At 42.9% G+C, this 20,473-nt stretch overlaps 2 protein-coding genes and 1 long non-coding RNA gene across 4 annotated transcripts in view; 2 read left to right on the plus strand and 1 right to left on the minus strand.

The window, feature by feature from the left end:
* smarcb1a (SWI/SNF related BAF chromatin remodeling complex subunit B1a) overlaps window positions 1–2,300 on the plus strand; it is a 16,902-nt gene extending 14,602 nt beyond the window's left edge. Inside the window, exons 8-9 of the mRNA XM_023958916.2 lie at window positions 704–835; window positions 1,920–2,300. Coding sequence (XP_023814684.1) covers window positions 704–835; window positions 1,920–1,959 — 172 coding nt within the window. The 3' untranslated portion in view covers window positions 1,960–2,300. The remainder of the gene's footprint in view (window positions 1–703; window positions 836–1,919) is intronic.
* A 1,580-nt stretch (window positions 2,301–3,880) lies between these two features.
* The window catches only part of mmp11a (matrix metallopeptidase 11a), a 67,053-nt gene continuing 50,460 nt past the window's right edge, over window positions 3,881–20,473 (minus strand). The window contains exons 3-8 of the mRNA XM_023958915.2: window positions 14,667–14,810; window positions 11,298–11,431; window positions 10,391–10,611; window positions 8,041–8,245; window positions 7,321–7,581; window positions 3,881–4,922 (exon numbers count right to left, since the gene is read on the minus strand). Coding sequence (XP_023814683.1) covers window positions 4,804–4,922; window positions 7,321–7,581; window positions 8,041–8,245; window positions 10,391–10,611; window positions 11,298–11,431; window positions 14,667–14,810 — 1,084 coding nt within the window. The 3' untranslated portion in view covers window positions 3,881–4,803. The remainder of the gene's footprint in view (window positions 4,923–7,320; window positions 7,582–8,040; window positions 8,246–10,390; window positions 10,612–11,297; window positions 11,432–14,666; window positions 14,811–20,473) is intronic.
* Window positions 18,000–20,193, plus strand: LOC105358090 (uncharacterized). Of its 2 annotated transcripts, XR_002873915.2 has the most exons (6): window positions 18,000–18,110; window positions 18,425–18,604; window positions 18,671–18,784; window positions 18,880–19,137; window positions 19,247–19,869; window positions 19,953–20,193. It is a non-coding gene; the product is annotated as an uncharacterized LOC105358090 (long non-coding RNA). The 2 variants fall into 2 exon arrangements; XR_013657894.1 differs by having other exon boundaries at window positions 18,425–18,784.

Genomic DNA, 20,473 nt, shown 5'->3' on the forward strand with positions numbered 1-20,473 from the left:
AGCCATTGATGCTTGTTATTATTTAGTCTCACCCAGGATGAGCCTCATTTGACGGTTACTGACAGTTCATGCAGGAGGATATTTCATAACTACAAACACCTCAATAAATACATAAATGATGTGTCCATCTGGGTTTCTGCCCGCTGTCAAACAGATGGGGGAATTGAAAAAACTGCACATTATGTCCAAAATAGGTTCAGGGTGTAAGCAGTTTGTGGGTGTGATTGTGCCCACCTTTCAGCCTTCTTCCAACTTCTTCCCTGAAAGAAAATGTAGACCCCCGGAGCTTTCTAGTCAGAGTTCATCAGCAGGATTTGTCTCATTGTGTTTTCTACCAAACGAGTGCTTTACGTTTTAACCATCGGAGGCTCTGCCGTCGTTTTGGCTGTAAGTGCAGTAATGACAGCAGAAGACGGAACTCCTCTGACGTCTCCAAACCCAGACAGCAGCTCTAACCTCTGTCAAAGAGCAGCAAATCCTTCTAGACTTTGTCTTACCGTGAGGACTTTTAGCATTTTTGTATTTTTTACAAACTGGCTGGATTTAAGGAAGCAGCAGAAGTTCAGTCATGCTTATATTTGGGTTCTTCATTCTGCTGACTCATGCATTCACAAACTGTCTAGTTTCTGCAGGGTCTGTGTCTGAAAGCTTCATTTTTTCAGGGAAAGAAGTGACCAAACCACCAGTGTTTGTTGTTTTGCAGTGAGAACCCTCTGCCAACAGTGGAGATCGCCATCAGAAACACCGGTGATGCTGACCAGTGGTGCCCCCTGCTGGAGACCCTGACGGATGCAGAAATGGAGAAGAAGATCAGAGACCAGGACAGAAATACAAGGTCAGCAGGGTGTTGACTTGGGCATCAGTGTTGTCGGATTACGAGTGCTCACAGTTATTGTGGTCCACATTATCAATTAAAATGATTTGGAGAAATAATTTTTCTGATCTAATCAGAAGTCATGAATGAAAAAACAGCTGCAGCAGTTATGATGGTTCATCCCTAAAATGTTGTCCTCCTGAGTTTAATGTAAGTGCAGATCAAACATCCAGAATTTTAAATAGAGTATTTGAACTATAGAGTTTTTATTTCCATTTGTCATGTATTTCAGGTTTTGTGTCAGCAATGAAAGGATCTGTTACCTGAGTTTAACACAAATGCAAACTGCCAGACTCCCTGTTGAAGTCTTTGACTCAGTGACAGTTCTTTTTTACATCTTCACTTCCCTCTTTACCAAAGTCACGCAACAACACACTAGTGGAACCGCACAATGGGGCGCTCCGTACATTTTAGAGAAAATGTACGACTTTGAAGTGTGCCTTATGGTCGTGAATATATGGTACTGTACCTCAATCCAAATGGTATTTTTCTAGATCGATATAATCGATTAATCTCATGTAAAACAAATAATGGTTTAGGTCGATTCATTTGTGCCTGAGACGGTTGGATTGTAGGAGCAGAAATCAATTCAATCATTTATGGTTACACCCCGAGGCTGTAAGCTAGTGGGAGAGAGTGTCATTAAAGGGATGATGGGAAATGAGCACAGGCTTACTTGATGCCAACAGTCCCGCCCACAACTCAGAGGTGATTTTCTGATGAACTCCTGCTGCTCTGCAGAAACTATGTCCACCCAGGTTTTTGGATTTTGGCGGAAAATGACATCATCATCATTAAAAGACGACTGGGAATGGTTTGGAAACAGATCAGAAGATGATCGGAGCGGGATTTCCTAAATTTGTTAACAAGCTCATGTCATGTCTTCAGGGAGGACCGCTTGCTGGAATGGATGTTTTTACGATTAATGCCCCCCCCCCCCCCTTTAGATTGTTTCACTGCCACGCAAGACAGTTGAAGTGGAAACGTAGAGCAGCTGTGCTGCGGTGAAATGTTCTTGTAGTTGACTTTCTTTTTGCATCCACAGGCGAATGAGACGATTGGCCAACACAGCACCAGCATGGTAGAAGATGCAGACCAATGCCCCCCCCCAGCCCCCCAGGAGAGTGTCAGATTGCCGATCTCTTCCTTGAAGTCAACAGCAGAGATCCCTCTATTTGTACTGGAATCCTCTCTGCTCACCTGGAACCCAATCAGTTTTTTGCCATATTATCTTTAATTATTGTTGAACTCCTGTTTGTCAAAGGCTCTGTTAGACCCCCCCCTCCTCACCCCCCAGAGTGGAAAAGTGGACCTCCAACTCTGACCAGAGAGGGTGATAAATGCCACTCTCAGATAATATATTATGTTGCAGCTGTTGTCTTTTTGTACATTTTAATAATTCTTAGAAAATAAAAAATGAAGGTAATATTATTGTGTGATGTGTTCTTGTAATGAGCAAACAAAATGCTGCAATGGAGGGGAATCCTCCCCCAGCAGTCAGATTCACTCCATACTATGAATTCAATTCAATTTTTCATTTTCTTACCAAACTCGTCTTGTCTGCAAGCTGGTCAAACAGATCAGAGGTCTTTTATGTTGAAACAAGGTTTCTGTCACATTTGAGGGTTATTTAGCTTCATAAACACACAGCGTAAATGTGTGGTTGCCCCTGGAACCCTTGTGCTATCCTAGATGACCCCCCCCCCCCCTTCCATTGAGGTGTTCCCCCTACCATGACAAAGGTGGATAAAGGTGGAAAGATTTCATGTAATCCATGGACACCAGTGAAGATCACAAATCATTGAAGAAAAAAGGTTCAGAGCACTGTCTAGTGGGTCTAGATGACCCCCCTCCCAACGTTAACGTGCCTAGGATAGCACAAGGGTTAACAGAATGTTTTTCTATTCAGTCCACAGTCTAAACACTTACTTTTCATTTTTATTCACAAAGATAAAACAAGAATATTTTTATTTAGGAGGTTGCAGCTGAAGTTTCATACAGATTTTGTGTGGCATTACTTTCACATTCAAATAGCAGTTTGACGAAAAGTGTTATTTATGTCTTAGAATAACAAGAAACATAGGACAGTGAATACATTGGTACAGATAAAAGGACACAGCTGAAAAACAAAAGACACTGTATGTACACTGTGTATAAATAGAAGCAAAAGTAATGAGATGGTGGAAATGGCTGAGGAACAGGACTTCTCCACAGTGTCCTGCACTGAGGGGACCAATGTGTGATGAACAGAGAACCTCCAAAATTCAGGAGCCAGCATATTGAGGGAACTCCTCCAGGGTGGGATGACAAACAGGTTTAGCTTCACAGTGGAAGCCTTTTTTAACCCTTGTGCTATCCTATGACCCCCCCTTCCATTGAGGTGTTCTCCCTACCATGACAAAGGTGGATAAAGGTGGAAAGATTTCATGTAATCCATGGACACCAGTGAAGATCACAAATCATTGAAGAAAAAAGGTTCAGAGCTCTGTCTAGTGGGTCTAGATGACCCCACTCCCAATGGTAAAGTGCCTAGGATAGAACAAGGGTTAATCCACCTTTGTCATGGTAGGAATAACATGTCAGTGGAAGGGGGGGGGGGCATCTAAGATAGCACAAGGGTTAAAAATCAATTGACAGAAAAACAATTAAAAATGCATCACTGTATAAATATGAAGCAATGTAAACTTTAACTCTTGTTCTATCCTAGGTACTTTAATGTTGGGAGTGGGGTCATCTAGACCCACTAGACAGTGCTCTGAACCTTTTTTCTTCAATGATTTGTGATCTTCACTGGTGTCCATGGATTACATGAAATCTTTCCATCTTTATCCACCTTTGTCATGGTAGGGAGAACACCTCAATGGAGGGGGGGGGGGGGGGGGGGGGGGTCATCTAAGATAACACGAGGGTTAAAGACCCACTCAAATAAAAATGCATTTATGGTGTTTTTTTTAGCATGTCTTAGTATGACAGATGACAAATATAAAGAAAATTAGGCATAAAAGTGTCTCTGAGATTTTTATTCTTATTCAGATCTTTGTGAATCAGGAGCAGAAGAAAAAAATGCTGTTTGAAGAAGCTTGTAGCAGTGACATAGGTACTACAGTGGCCGTTCAGTCTCCCCGCTCTGCTGCAGACCAACAGATCCATGAACGTCTTTGTTTTCCTGGTCTGAGCTGGACTCTGGATCAGAACCGGGCGGCTGGATAGCTCCATTGTTGATCAACATTTTTGTTTTACCTGTTAAGTTGGGGTTAGTTGGAGAGCAGGTAAACAAACGGATGACGGGAAGTGGGAACGGCTTACTTTGCTTCAACTCAAAGGTGAATTTCTAAAAAACTCCTGCAGCTCTTCGGCAACTATGTCCTAGAACATGACAGGTTTTGGGATTTTGGCTAAAAACTGCATCATCATCATCATGAGTAAAAGACAACAGGGAACACTTAGAAAATAGATCAGAAGATGATCGGAGTGGGACTTTAAAGGCAGTTTAAGACTTCAAACATGTTTAAACGGTGCTCCTACATCACATCATCATCCTGCTGTTCTGTTACTTCTCAAAAGTAACTCAGTGGGAAATGATTTAGTGTCACTTATGCAGCTCAAACCTCCCTTTGTTAGACACCAGCCGACTGCTCGCTCCATGTCCTTCAGACCTTCAAACTGGCAAAACCACAGGGCTCGTCTGTCAACCAGTGGCCTTGTTTTAGGGTTGGGGAATGATGTAGCACACATCTGGCATGCTCAGCCTCATGTTTAAAGTAGATTGCACAGAAAGAAGGCTGCGTGGTTTCCTGAGAGGGAAAAACTTAATCCAAAAATCAAAAAGTGGAGTGAAGCATAAATGGATTCAAAGGAGGTCCCAACATCTGTTCTGAAAAGTCTTTCTTCTTAATTTCAAAAATTCAAAATGAGTTTTGTTCTCACACTCATACATTTCTGCAGCTAAAAAAATCGATGCCGACATAGCGGGGGTAACCTTCCAACAGCTTCATGCCGGAGGGGCTGAATTTCCAGTACTGCCGCCCTCGAACAAAATGAGCGTATCCTAAAAGACCAAGGAAAGACATCTGTATTAAAGTTATGGAGACATTTTTTATTTCAAACATTTAGAGCTGGCAGGGGTGAGAGCATGTAAGGATATTCAGGCATCAGAAGGATCTAAATCTGAGGACGAGTCAGTTCAGCATTTTACAAGAACCTTCATGATGTAATTTTTATGAGAAGAAAAAATGTAATGTTTCTATCATACGTATTATGATTTCCTGTAAAACATAAAAAAAAATTGTTCTTCACAGCTATTGTTGCTATGTTAAAGAAAATGCCCTCTGAGCAGCTCTGCAACCGCAACTGGACGGTTTTAGTCACAGTCTGGACAAACTGTAGCTCTGACTAAAATGAAATTCCACAGAGAAGACTGGAACATTTTCCCCAAGAATATTTGATAAAATACAGGTGAAAATAAGAATTCATTTTCTGTTCCTTTTAAAAATGCAAACACTGTTTCTATTTTGTAATTTTACAGAACATTTGAATTTGGAGAAAAAAAGTGCATAACATTTTCAAAAGACATCATTGTGGTTTTTGTTTTGTTTTTTCATTGTCTATGTGTTCTTTTGGACCTTTGACAGACTGGCAAACTGTCCTAACCTGCCTTTGTCCAACAGTAAGGGGACAACGGATCCGAAAAGTCACGTTTATACAGTAACAGTTTGGATCATTTTCCTGGTCAGTAAAAAGGAAAGTAAAACAAAATAGCAAGATAAAAGTTTACAATTTATTTTATGAAAAGCTTCAAAACATATACACTGCTAAAAAAAATAAAGGGAACACCTAAACAAGTCCATGTTACTTAAAGTCAATGCTACTTCTGTTTAATCAAATTAGGAAGCAACACTGACTAACTATCAATTTGACCTGTTTTTGTTTGTCTTTATGTTTTTTGTTCTGCAGTGCTACTGATCCAGGACGGCACATCAACGCCAGCTGTGGCGATTAGGTTTGGTGTGTCTGTCAGCACAGTGTCCAGAGAATGGAGGCACTTTCAGGAGACAGGCCAGTCCACCTGGAGATGTGGAGGAGGTCGTAGGAGGGTAACAACCCTGCATCAGGACCACTACCTCCACCTTTGTGCAAAGAGAAACAGGAGGAGCACTGCCAGATCCCTGCAGCATGACCTCCAGCAGACCAGAAATGTGCATGTGTCTGCTCAAACTGTTAGAATAAGACTCCATGAGGGGGTATGAGGGCCACGCATCCACAGGTGGGAGGTGTGCTTACAGCCCTACACTGTGCAAGACGTTTGGCAATTGCTAGAGAACACCAAGATTGGCAAATTTGCCACTGGTACCCTGTGTTCTAAACAGATGAAAGCTGGTTCCCACTGAGCACATGTGACAGACGTGACAGAGTCTGGAGACGCCGTGGAGAGCGCTCTGCTGCTGCGACATCGTCCAAAACGGCCGGTTTGGTAGTGGGTCAGTAATGGTTTGGGGTCATACGTGTTGTTTTTCCTGCGGGTGGGACAAAATCAATAAATTCTTGGAGTTTTGCAGGTGTGGGCGGGAGTGTAACACATATGTTGTGGGAGCGGGCGGCAATGGTCAGAAATTCGACGGGCGTGGGCGGGAGCGGGACGAAGAAAACAACAGGGCTCTACTTTGTACATATTTTTGGACAGGCGGTGAGCAGAATATTTGCGGTGCAGTGAAGGAGAGGCAACCAATGCAAATTTGATGGGCGAGTTGCATGCAGTTTGAACAGACAATTGACTTAAATTATGCACAGGAAAGGGGGCGTGGCTAGTGACAGTTCAGCCATGTGTCGTTGCATCCCTACCTAACAGTAGCTGGGATAGGCTCAAGCAACCCTGTGACCCCAAAAGACATTTGGAAAACGAGGATGGACATGTTATTTCAGCGACCTTGATGTTGCATGTTTATGTTTGGTGCTGAAAAGCGAACGGGACAGTTTGCTTCTTCCAAATGTGTCAATGGAATAAATGGCTCCTTTCTAATGTCAATAACAAGAAGACTGAAAAACAAGTACAGCCATATTACCATTCACCCTTTTTCTGTCTCACCGTTTAGCATGTTTAGCATGTTTTTTTCTCTTTCTTTTTTCTTAACAGTGCAGTGTTCTGTGTCCTGATTGGCTGTTGATCTTGTCAGTCAACCAACTGACAGACCTGTTTCCCTTTCTTTAATACTGGACATGTTTTTCCATGAAGGTTCAAACAAGAGAGAAAAGTGTGAAAATTTGTGTGTGTGTAGTGAGGAGTTTCACAGCTTAAAACATCTGGAATCCTACTTGGTGGATTTTACTGTGTACTAGTAGTATTTATTTTTAGAATGTAACTCCTGTGATAAACGAGGCGCCACTGTACAAGCAGAGGAGTTTTTGCAAGTTAAGTGACATAAATGCTAAACTAAAGAATCTCAGTTTACCATAGAGGTCCCTAAAGGCAGCATCCATGTCTTCTGGGATGTCGCTCCATTCCTGCATGCTGCGCGGGTTTACCGATTCCACACGGTTCTCACTGGGGCTGAACCTCCAGTAGCTGCCAGACTTAAAGAAGTAAGTGTTGTAGTTGGAGTCAGTCCCCCAGCGCAGCGCTGCCTGGATGCCAGACACGGACAGACCCAAACCTCTGGTGGGCTCAGGACCCCTGATGTGCCTCTCAGCATCAAATATCCAGAACTTCTCACCTGCAGACAACATACTGCCTCAGTTTTAAGCTTTTATTTTTCTCTTTCAGAACAGTTTATTTTGTTTCACATGCTCACTTATCCCTTGTTCTATCCTAGGCACTTTAACATTGGGAGTGGGGTCATCTAGACCCACTAGACAGTGCTCTGAACCTTTTTTCTTCAATGATTTGTGATCTTCACTGGTGTCCATGGATTACATGAAATCTTTCCACCTTTATCCACCTTTGTCATGGTAGGGAGAACACCTCAATGGTAGGGGGGGGGGGGGGGGGCATAGGATAGCACAAGGGTTAAAACACAATCTGAACATTGAAAGACATTAAAATGTAAGATAATTAAGATAATTATTTTACATGAAACCAAACCTTCAGGGACTATTTTTTGCAATTGGAACTATTATCTTTCTTGCCCTCAAACAAAATCATAAACTACGGAGATGCAGTTCAGATATTTCACCTTGAAAGAACCAGATGTTTCCGGAATTGTCCTCAAAGGCAGCGTCAATGTTAGCGGGAATCCCCCTCCAATGCCGTGATGCCAGTGCCGGGTAGCCACTTTCCAGATGCCCATCCCGAATCCTCCACACATAACCGGATTTAAAGAAGAACAGCTCTCCTCGAATCATAGACACTGCATCAAAGTCTGTCCGGCAGACTTCGGGCTGGAAATGACAAAAAGAGATTTCTTCCTCAAGTTGAAAAACAGAATCATGTCGGACCAGATTTTCCTCATAATGAATCACAGCTCCTCCATATTTATGCTGCAATCAACCTTCTCCGAATCTACAAAGACCTTCTTGGCTTTCTTTGTTTTTCTCCAGAAGCCTCCTCAAAGCAAATACTGTATCTGTAGTTCTCTATATGAAACCAAACTTTTACTCACAATCTTCAGCTCAGTCCAGATTCCACTACTGTCTCCCATAACTTCAATGTGAGGCTCTTCAGCTTTTTACCTCTGTAGCTTCCACAACTCTGCACATCTTTCCTCCTCATGAACGCTTCTCCTCCTTTTCCCCGGTGGCCGTGATGCAGAGCGGTCAACCTCTGATCGTCAGATCCCACCGTGCCCGCCCATGTGTCGAAGTGTCATTGGCTGTACTTGCCTCTACTAAAATATCCAGTGCAGAACAGAGGGCCAAACCTGTTCCATTCTCCCCAGAGCAATAAAACTTTCAATATATCACCTACTTAAACAGCCAGCCGTCTGTATGGTTCTCCTTCTCCTTCACGGACTTATAGTGTGGGGAACTACTGTCAATCCTTCTCATCAACAAACCTGCTGCATTTGGATCCAGCCGTCTGCCTGCCTGTTCGTAACAAGTTCTGTTGCTTAGGATTACATTATCACAAACTTCTGTTTTGCATCTACCTTTGAAGTGGTTTTTGTTATGTTGCGAGGTTGGCGCAGGACCCAAATGCAGAGACAGGAGGCAGGGTGTTCCAAAAAACAAGAGATTTTAATATAACAAAAGGTGCTACCAAGCAAGGAAACCAAAGAAGCAACTGACGGGGTAAACAGGACAGTATGGACCAGCACATGCGGAATGCCGAGACAAGACATGTACACAAACAGGACTGACGAGACACAGGTGCAAATTATCAGGAGAGATTGGGACCAGAGAAGTAAAACTAAAACTAAGACAGGCAGGAAGAAACCTTCAAAATAAGACAGGAAGTTGAATACAACACAACAGAACCCAAACCACAATAGTTTTAAATGTTTCCAGGGATTTTTAGTTTGTCTGTTTTTGTCATGAGGTCTTAACATTGTATTTTACTAGCATATTATTTTTGTCCAATTATGTGCTGTGAGTCTGGTTATCTGGTTCCCGGTCTCCTCTTACTACAATAACTAACTTGTGTATTGCCACAGATTATTCAGTGTTTGTCCATTTCTTTTCTGTCCTCTTAGACACCACTTCTTATTAAGGATAAATAATAAGCTGTTAACAAATAAGGTGTAACTTGTTTGAAGGTGCACCCGAGTAGGAGCTACAGTTTTGGCTGCTAGATCTCTACTGTCTTATCAGGATTCTCTTTCATAGACTTTATTAGCTCTGTTTCTGTAAGTTACTGGTTTGGCCAGTGACTTAGTGTGTGAACACATACACATGTCTTTGTTTGTATTCTGTCCAGTTTCAATGACAGACAGTGAACATAAAACATTCAAATTCATTCAAGATACACTGTAAAACAAGGTTGCCCACCCCTGGTCCTAAAGATCTACCACTACCTGTTCTCCAGCTCTCCCTGCACTTATTGTTGATCATGTGTGTTCAGTTATTCAGTGTGAAAACACCTTGGTCAGCTAATCAGCAATAAGGAGGGATAAGAGAGCCGGAAAATGGTCAGAGTGGTAAAACGTGAGGACAGTGGTTGGGAATCCCTTCTGTAAAAAGATGTTGAGAAAAGTTTTTAGGCTACTCCAGTTTCTTAGTTTTCAAATCCACTTCAGTTGAAAACTTGCATAAAAGGAAGGAAAGTGTTTTCCTTTCTGACCAAACTGGTCTGGGAGAGCACTGAGGCATTCATCAGGTTTCTGCTTTCACCCCCATTGATTTCTCTGACTGCTTCAAAACTCTGAGCTTGGTCCATTTTACTGACTGTTTCTATACTAATGTTGCTTTCTAGACTCTTTCTGCCATTTGTAAACAGTTACGGGCAGAGAACGCACTGTGTTGGGAGTGGGCTATGTTGGCAGTTATTAGCAATTAGAGAAGATATATGAAGGATTCTATCATTCAAGGGTTGTAAATTTGAGGGAGGGGTTGATCACCATCCCTTAAGCTTTTTGTTGTGCTACTCACCATAGAGACAATGTCATTGGTCTCCAGGTTGACAGGGGATGGGGGCGTGGCCTGTGGACGAACACCATACAGGTACTGGATGCCTCGCTTGTCGTCCTCACTAAGCTGAAGTGGATACGAGAAGGAATAGTAGGCGGACATGAGAGTTCCTGGCACTCGCGAGTGCTGCAGGCCTAGGACATGTCCGAACTCATGGGCAGCAACTTGGAGAAGGTCCGTGCCTGCAGGGGAAATCATAGCAGGGGGCCTGAAATGACTTGCATGCTTTGAAAAGCCATCAGGAGCAGCTGGTGGTGGGAACTAAGCCAATCCATAGCCAACCCCCTCCCTCAAAATCATAAGAGAGATGTCTCTATTGACCCAGGTTTACAATGATATACAACACGTTTGGTAGTTTTACAGTTTCAGTACTTCATGCTGATGATCAGCTCATGTATGAAAGGGGAAAAAGAAAGGAAGCAGCATGATATGACCTCCAAATAAATGTAAAATGACCATCTAGAAACAACACGCGAAATCTAAATGGTTGAGAGAATGAGGGTGTGAGCTGAAAGGGACATTCAAAAACTGTTAAGTACTGCATTACTAAGAACTGGTCTGTTCTGTGAATGAACTTACATATCTTTAATCCAGAACTTTAATATCTGGAACAGAGACCACCAAAGAAGCTTAGACAACCCCTTCAATGAAACCATCTGTATCTAGTCCTGGAGCGTGTGGAGGTGACTGGTCCTACAGTTCAGATGAGACAGTTTTGGACTCTGGACTTGGACTTAAGACTTCTCATAGGACTTTGAACTTTGTTTAGTAACTGATCAAGCCAGCATTGCTGGAGTTACACTATTGTAGTGCAAAGCTATGACTTTATGTCAATTTGAAAGGAACCAGCGATATCTCTGACCCTTACCCATGTGGTTCCCAAGGGTCCACGTCTCATCCAAATCAAAATGAACATCGCCCTGTCGGTGTGTTTTGGGGTAGAAGGCATGTGCAAGAATGCCCCCTGGGCCATCAAAGGGCAAGTTGTCTCCATGCCAGTACCTGCATGTGAATGAAGCAAACGCTCAGAGCAGAACTTTAAAAACATCAGCCATCTATCTGAGCTTAAAGGATGATGGTGTGGTAAAAAATTACTAAGTAGCTACAGGTGTTTCTGGAATCACTCTGCTGTAAAGGGTTGGTTTTCCTTTATTTGACTGCATGAAATGTGTGTTTCCAAGATGTCAGGTTGATGGAGCCAACACCTGGATCCCACTCAAACTCCACACCTTCTCTTGGTTTCCTTTGCGGTAGTTGCAGTGCACAGTATGTTGCAAAAACTTAAACAGAAAAACCATTTCGATAGCTATTTGAAAAACACGATCACAAGAAGATAAAAACACTTTTAAAACAAAGGATTAAAGCACCAGCAAAAGCTTGGTACCCAATATAGAATCAAATAAAAGATGTCTAAAAGCCTCTAGAAACAAAAACCGGATAATAGTGGATTTTTGGCACAGTGTAATTTACAGTGGTACAGTGTAGTGTAATTGACCACAAAAATAGAATCTGTTCAGGTCGGATGTCATGTGCAGTTCTGCAGAATTGTTATTCCATGAGGGCTGGACCTGCAGGTACATGAGGCAGATTCTGATTGGCAGACCTTGAAACTCTAGAACGGCTGTGATTAGAAGCTTGGGTAACCATTGGGAGTTGGGTCATCTAGACCCACTAGACAGTGCTCTGAACCTTTTTTCTTCAATGATTTGTGATCTTCACTGGTGTCCATGGATTACATGAAATCTTTCCACCTTTATCCACCTTTGTCATGGTAGGGAGAACACGTCAATGGAAGGGGGGGGGGTCAACTGAGATAGCACAAGGGTTAACTAAACAGAACAAAACCACGTAGAGCTTTAAAAACAAACAATAAAAGTTTCTAATGAATTTTTAACAGGAAAACAAACAAAGAAAATTTGCAAAGTTAAACTAAAAACAGAAATGCAATACAGCAAAGATGAACAACGATATATCAAGGGAACACGGTATCCTTTAATATACTGAGGGTTAGGGTTAGGGTAAACGCTAATGGACCTGCAGCTGGGAGGCGTTTGCTAAGCCAAGTCTGAGGTCAAAGGTTCTGGTCATGGTTGTGGTCTGTCACTAGCGGGGCTCCACTCCTGGGTCGGTCACAAATCCTGACAGTACAGGGCTCCAGACTGCGACCAAATGGTCGCATTTTGCGACCAAAATTTGAGAGTGTGCGACTGAATTTTACATCCAGTCGCTCATGTGCGACCAGTAAATTTGCCTCCCCCACCCTCCGTATTTTTTATACATTAAACATGGAAGGGGACGTCAATGATCAATGAAATAATCAATGAGACGCGAGCGCACACACACACACACACACACACTCGCGCACATACTCATGAAACGCGAGCACACACTCGCGTGACGCCTGTCTGTGAGGAGGCCACTGCGTGTGAGAAGAATAGGGAAAGTCACTGTAAGTGGCTAAAATGCGTGGAGGGGGAGGGGCCTATCGAGTGCGCGTAAACATCTGTGGGAAGGAAACGGAGACAAATATCACAACCTGATATGTGCGTCTGAGCTGTGAGCAAGCGAACTATTGATTCGTTCTTCCGATCTGCGGCTAGTGTACCAGTGCCAGAGTCTGCAGCAGGGGTCTCAAACTCGCGAAGCAAACCACTGCTCCCATGCACACGCGTGGGGTGGTCAGCTGAGGAGCATAAATGTCCCACACCTACATGTGTGACAGCTAACGGGGCTCATTAGCTGTCACGGGACACGTGCGAGCAACAACACGATTTAGTCTTAGACACATTTAAAACACGTGGGGAAAATGCAACGATAGACGTGTTTAAGATGAACCAGCGCCGCGCCTGGATAGTTGGGGTGACCAGGAGGGGGGGCGGGGAGGGGGGGGGGGTGAAGGCGAAGCTGCAGCCAGACTTAAGGAGAACAGGAAGTTGTTGTCCTTAACATTCAATTTAGTTTTAATATGCCTCTTCCCCTTAGTATGATCTGTGATTTGTGATATTATATCTTTTATAATTATTTTAATGTTTTGTAATGTATGTAGCCTTTTTTTAATCAGTTGGCATATTAAATTATTTTAATTGATCACAGAACTACAAAAACCCATCAGGACACATGTCCCATAATGCATTGTTTTGTAGTCTGTAGGGCAGCTTTCAGTGCAGTACTAAATTTCCAGCTGTGTTCGCTCTGGTTGGGACCTTGCTCCCACCCCTTTCTCGTGATATTTTTGTTTTGATTGACAGGTGATGTTGGAGCAAAAACAAAAATATACATCTCACACCAGGTGATCTGCGCAGCGTTGCGTCCATCTGGTTGATCTCAAACACGCTTATTGTGCATCTTGGCTGCACTTATTTGGTGTCACCAAGATGAATTTCCATCCCCTAATGTTTACATACATTTAAGTATTGTTTGTAACTGTGAAATGACTGAAAGGTTACTACGGTAATCACTTTTTTACTAAAAACATTTTTTTTTTCTAAATTTATGGTATTTTGTTTACTATTTGTACTGTCATGACAGCGATGGTGCTGTCAGTTTACCTTGTTGCTGCATCTTCAAAAGTGCAGGATAAAATGTGACACTGAATTTGAAACAGCACATTGTAATTTCTGCATCTATTATTAAAGTATTTATTAGTAATACAGTGGAAATTAGTAGATTTGGTTAGAATGTTTATTTACGGTATGCGCCCCTAAATTTTCTGGTTGTGCCCCTAAAATTTTCAGTTGGGGGCCACTGTGCTCCTAGTGAAAAAAGTTAGTCTGGAGCCCTGCAGTAGCTCTGGGTCTTGATCCAAGTCTGCTGATGACACTTTGACACTCACCAAGTTCACCTGCAACATCTGACTATCTACTACCAACCTGAAGACGCTGTGGTCGGGTGGAGCTGCTCGCCCGTCACGCCTCGTCGTGATTGAATGATGAACTTACTGACAAAATCATCTTTTTATCCCCACAAGAATGTTGACATTGATGCCAAATTTAGGAGGTTTTTCTTTTAGAATGTGTTGAGTTTGGACCCAATTAGGAACACGCAGAGAAATCATTATGTGGAAAAACACAAAATGAGGTCTGTCCATCACCCAAACACAATTACCTCCCTATCCCAATTACGCGTGAAGTTAAAAAAATCTCTGGTCTTCACTGACTTTTACACAATATCCCTAACCTATTGTGAGTTACGCGTTTCACCTTAAGACTTTTTTATGCATGAGCATCTGGCCACTCACCTTCTGAAGTCAATTGAGATGTCAGTCTTCCCGCTGCGGACCTCGGTGAATGTGAGTGGAGTCACATCACTCCAGATCTTTAGCGCTTCCCGGAAGATCCGTCGCACCTTCTCCTCCCCCATGTGCGGGGGAGACTTGACGATCCTGCAGGAGAGCAGAGATGTCAGACATAATTTGGGTATAGTCAGAAAAACACTCTTTTTTTCTTTTACTTGTACATCACCAAGGGGAACCTTTTTCAATCTAGAACAATTAAGAAGAAAAAAAAACAGGAGCTCCAGACTCTCTAATTTACTACAAACTTTTTATTAAAACCATAATTAATAGGTTGGAGTTCCGGTGACCTCACTCTACCTAATGGCAGCTTAACGCAGTAGCTCTCTCTATTTTATCTTTTCCACCCCGTAAAAACATAAGATTCTTCTAAGAAAAAGTCGGGAAATAGCATAGGAATAAGCGGGGTGAACATGGGGAAAAAAGAAAAGCAGAAAGGCCCGACAGGGGAACGTACAAATGAGGAAAACGCTGCGGCGGCACCACTAACACAACAACAACAAGCTAACGCTATGGCTAACCCGGGGGAAGGGCCCGGCTCAGCTTTAGCCACAATACTCGGAGAAATACGCGATTTCTGCCGAGAATTCCAAGACTTCAAGTCGCACCTGGCGAGTATCAACAACAAAATAGCTGAAGCTGAGACCCGAATTGATAAAGTGGAAGACCGAGTACAAAACATGGAGCAGGTACTGCTCAAGATGCTAAAGATTGTTAGCAAACAAGAAGAGAAATTTGTGGACCAGGAGAGTCGGGCCAGGAGAAAGAATTTAAGACTTTACAATGTTCCTGAGGGAGCGGAGGGATCCTCCATGCAGGAATTTGTGGACAAAACACTAAAAGACTGTTTAAATCTCCCTCAAGACACCAATCTGAGCATAGAGAGATCACATCGGGCCTTGGGTGCAAAGAGGAGCGGAATAGAAACTCCCCGCTTGACACTTATACGGTTTGCTAGCTTCATTACCAAGGAAGATGTGTTATGCAAAGCCTGGGCAAAAAAGACTGTTCTTCTGAATGGAAGGAGAATATATTTTGACCAGGATTATGCCCCAGCCATTCTACGGAAACGGAAGGACTATGCTGAAGCAAAGAAGGCTTCAAAACAACAAAGCATCAGATTCCAAACGCCATATTCAGCCAATCTGAGGGTCTTCTACCAGGATGGAACTGTGATCTACTCTACTGCGGAGGAGGCGGCCACAGACATGAGAACCAGAGGCTTCCAGGTCATCGAAATTACACCAAGGTAAACCCTTACGGAGCAGCTGTCCCGAACAACCTGGGAGACGATGGTAACACAGCAGCAGCAGCAGCGAGACACAGAGGAGCACCGAGAGGAAATCATCCGCAATGAGGACAAACTGTCCTATTAAAGTCTGTAAGTACTTTTCCCCTAACAGCTGAATGTATGCAAGAAGAGAGACAACGGAGAAACGAATATTAAAAACATAATCAGGGGCCCTTACCCCCGGAGGAAGGGTTCTCCCCTGCTGGTAGGACTTTAACAACATCCCAGTCAGGGTCTGACAGGAACGACCCCAAGCTTGGAATCACGTTCTTTCACTTTTTCAATTTTTTTGTTACTACTGTTCTTTGTTCTTGTTCAGTAAGGGAGTTGACCAGTCAAGAAGTTATTTATATTTTGAAATGTGCAATTATTTTTCCAGAGTGACGAAAAGTATTAAAGTTATTTCTTTTAACCCTTGTGCTATCTTAGATGACCCCCCCTTCCATTGCCGTGTTCTCCCTACCATGACAAAGGTGGATAAAGGTGGAAAGATTTCATGTAATCCATGGACACCAGTGAAGATCACAAATCATTGAAGAAAAAAGGTTCAGAGCACTGTCTAGTGGGTCTAGATGACCCAACTCCCAATGTACAAGCACAAGGGTTAATGTTAATGGACTCACAAATCCTATTGAGCGTAGCAGAGTGCTAACTAAGATGAAGAAAGAGCAGGCACAAGTGGTGTATTTACAAGAAACTCACTTAAATGATGAGGAACATGAAAAATGAAAGAAAATGGGCTATACAAATATGTTTTTCTCCTCATACAAATCTGGCCGCAGGCAAGGCGTGTCAATATTAATCTCCAAAAATTTGAATTTTGAAAAGTCTTTTTAGATTAAGGATAAAGAAGGTAGGTTTGTTTTGGTCCGGAGAATGATTTATGGTAATTTAATTACATTCATTCAATGTATATGCACTACCAGAAAGCGACTTGAGATTCTTTAAAAAAAATTATTAAAATAATGGTTACAGAAACCCAAGGTCTATTGATTTGTGGTGGAGATCTAAACATCAGACTAAGGCCTGACTTGGATAGTTCTAGTGGGAGAATACAAGAGCCAAATACTTTATATAAAAAAGTCTCTGCAATCTTGGAGGAGGTGGGTTTGATAGGCATATGAAGAGATATTTTACCTACAAGGAGAGACTACTCTCATTATTCGGCCCGACACTCAATTTATACCAGAATAGATTATTTCTTAACTTTTGGTAAAGATAAAGATACAATCCAAAGATGTGAAATGGGATCCATAGATATCAGCGATCATTAGGGATGGCCCGTTTGACACGGGGCTTCGGCGCGCGGTTCACCTTCATGAAACAGAGTGTTTCGGCACAATGTTTCGAAGCGTGTGTCAACCAGCGCAGATCACGTGATTGATGACGTATGACGCGCCAAATGCATCACTCACCTGAACCAGGTTTCAGATCTCAGGTGTGTTTGATCAGAAGGGCGCGCTGTTGTCTATAAATACAGATGAATCCCAAACAACGTTTCCCGACCAGTTCTGTTGTTTCCCGTGTATCGTAAGAATCAACGTCATGGCACCCGGTAAAAAGCGTTCTGTGGCTTGGGATCATTTCAACTTGATTTCTCCAAATAAGGTAATACACTATTAACTTTATTTTATTAGTAGCCATTGCTGATTATGTCAGTTTTATAGGTATGTCTGTCAGTTGAAAGGAATCATTTTTATTCTTTCCATTTCTTTTTTAGGTGCAATGTTTAATTTGCAAACATGAATTTGCATTTAATGATAGTACATCCTCCATGATGCGACATCTCCGCTCCGTTCATCATATTGAAACTCCGCAGTCGGCAAATCAAGCCTTCAATCCACCTCATATTGGTAATAAGAATATATCCAACTAATGGCACTCTGAATAAGGACTAAAATGGATAGCTCAGTGGAAAAAGCAGTGACATGTGAATGCTGAGGTTCCAGGTTCGAGGCTCAGCTTCTACAAATAATTTTTTTTTTTCTTCATATGTATATTTTGCAGTGTCAATAAAGCAAGAACTTGATTCTGCATTGGTGGATATGATTGTAATGGATGCACAACCATTTTCAATTGTTGAAGACAAAGGCTTCAAGGTAAGGTGGCTAATATTATATAGCATTTACATTATTTATGTTTTTGTGTACATAATAAGCTGTATTTTATTTGTCACTATTAGGCTTTTGTCGGGGAGCCGGTTTAGCTCGTGCTGGTTTGCAGCGCCTGCCGTCCGTGAAACCAGGGTTCGACTCCGGGCTGCTCCCTGTTCCCTTCTCTACCTCTGCCAGTTCCAAGCCCGGTTTGAGAAGGTTGCGTCAGGAAGGGCATCCGGCGTAAAACATTGCCAAATCTACCATGCGACTCGTTCGCTGTGGCGACCCCTGATGGGAGAAGCCGAAAGTGGAAGAAGGCTTTTGTCAACCTTTTGGACCCATCCTACATAATTCCTAATAGTACAGGAGAAGTACAAAGCCAAAAAGGAGAAGGCTTTAGATGTGGTAAGCAGGGCCTCTGCTGTCAGCCTTACAGCAGATATGTGGACATCCATTAACATGGACGCTTACTTGGCTGCCATTTTATCACCGAGGAGGTAGGTATCCCCTGCTTTGTGCAATGCTTTGGTTTATGTATCTCAGTTTGACTTTGTTCATTCTAGGTGGAGCTGGCCTCTGTGGTCTTGGGGGTTCTGAAGTTTCCCCAAACCCACACTGCAGCTCACTTGGCTGAGGCCAAAAATCTTCTCATGGAAGAATGGGGAATTAAAGGGAAGGTGCGAGCCAGATCAATAAAGTACAAAATCATTCATCAATATGGCCTCCCAATACCTAATATACATGATTTGTGAACATGTAATCTTTCTTCCAGGTGACAGGCCTGGTTACAGACTGTGCTCCCAACATGGTTGCATGTGCTAATATATTACTGCTTCGGCACATAATGTGTTTTGCACATATGCTTAATTTGGTGGTGAAAAAGTCCCTTGCCCAAACCCCTGAACTAGAGGATATCCGAAGTAAGGGGCGTAGGATTGTCGGTCTTTTTAAATCCAGCACCACAGCGAAGGAGAAGCTGTCAGAGATGCAGCGACAGCTGGCCAGGCCAGAGCACAAATTAATACAAGAGGTGAAACATTTTCTTTTTTTTTTTAAATCTAAGATTTTACATATTTTTGCAGTTGTTTATTGTGTTACTTTCTTCTCTCCTTTAAAATGTGCTTGCTGTCTTATCTTAGGTGGAAACAAGATGGAACAGCACATTTAATATGTTGGAAAGGTTGTTTAAGGAGAGAGAGCCACTGGGGGCAGCTCTGGCCACCCTCCATACAGACCTTCCTCCACTCACCTCAGAGGACTACCAGGCCATACACCACTGCTTGAGCATTCTTTCACCGTTTCAATAGGGCACAGTTGAGCTTTCGACAGAAAAACGAGTGTCAGCATCCAAAGTCATTCCCATGGTCAAAATGCTGAAACATTACATCTCAAGCAGGTGTGGTCAGATCACACACCCACTTGGTGAAAAACTGGCCACTAACTTGAAGAACAATCTCCATGAGAGGTTTTCAGCTCTGGAGAAGGTCAATGCTCTGTCAATGGCAACCTTGATGGACCCAAGGTTTAAAGAGCTGGGGTTCTGCAGCCAAGGCTCTGCCCACACGGCCATAGAGCGACTCACTAAAGAGTGTGCTGCAACAATGCAGGCGCTACTTCCAGAGGCACAGCCACAGTCGCCACCTAGAGAAGGTCCTTCAAGTCAGCAGGAAGATGGTGGTCTCTGGGCCCTGCTGGACAGGCATGTGGGGGTTCAACAGCAGGTGACCAGCACAACTGCCAGTGCAACAGTGGAGGTTCAGAGGTACAGTAAAGATTAGAATCCTCATCATAACTTCTGCTCATTTTAGACTGGTGCATGACAATAGGCTATTAATGTCCTTCTAGGTACTTAAAGGAACCTCACATCCCAAGGACTCAGGACCCACTGAGATACTGGGTTACCCACAAGGTTTTATACCCACATCTCTACAAGCTGGCAATGAAGTTTTTATGCACACCAGCTTCATCTGTGCCTTGTGAGAGGATCTTCTCCAAGGCTGGCGAAATCGTCAGCCAAAGACGAAACAGGCTGAAGCCCAGCACAGTGGAGAAAATTCTGTTTTTAAATAAAAATCTATAACATGTATCCCACCCAGTCATGTTAGACCCTGGTTCACAAGCACTCATTCTCACTTTACACATGGCATTCACAATGTAACACAAGCACTTCCTCACAAATCTTCAAACATTGTCTTTGTTTTATTTCCACACTGAAGTGTTACAAGGGCAAGGAACTTAGTGGAGTAGATGATATACGTCCTGTCTGCCACCAGATGCCGCTGTTCTGTGTGGTTTCGAAGCCCCAAATGCTTCATTCATTTTTCTGGCACATTTACACGAAGCCCCATGAGAGCTTCATGGGGTTT

This window comes from Oryzias latipes, chromosome 9, assembly GCF_053564925.1.
Source record: "Oryzias latipes strain Hd-rR chromosome 9, Olatipes_Hd-rR_3.1".
Taxonomy (NCBI): domain Eukaryota; kingdom Metazoa; phylum Chordata; class Actinopteri; order Beloniformes; family Adrianichthyidae; genus Oryzias; species Oryzias latipes.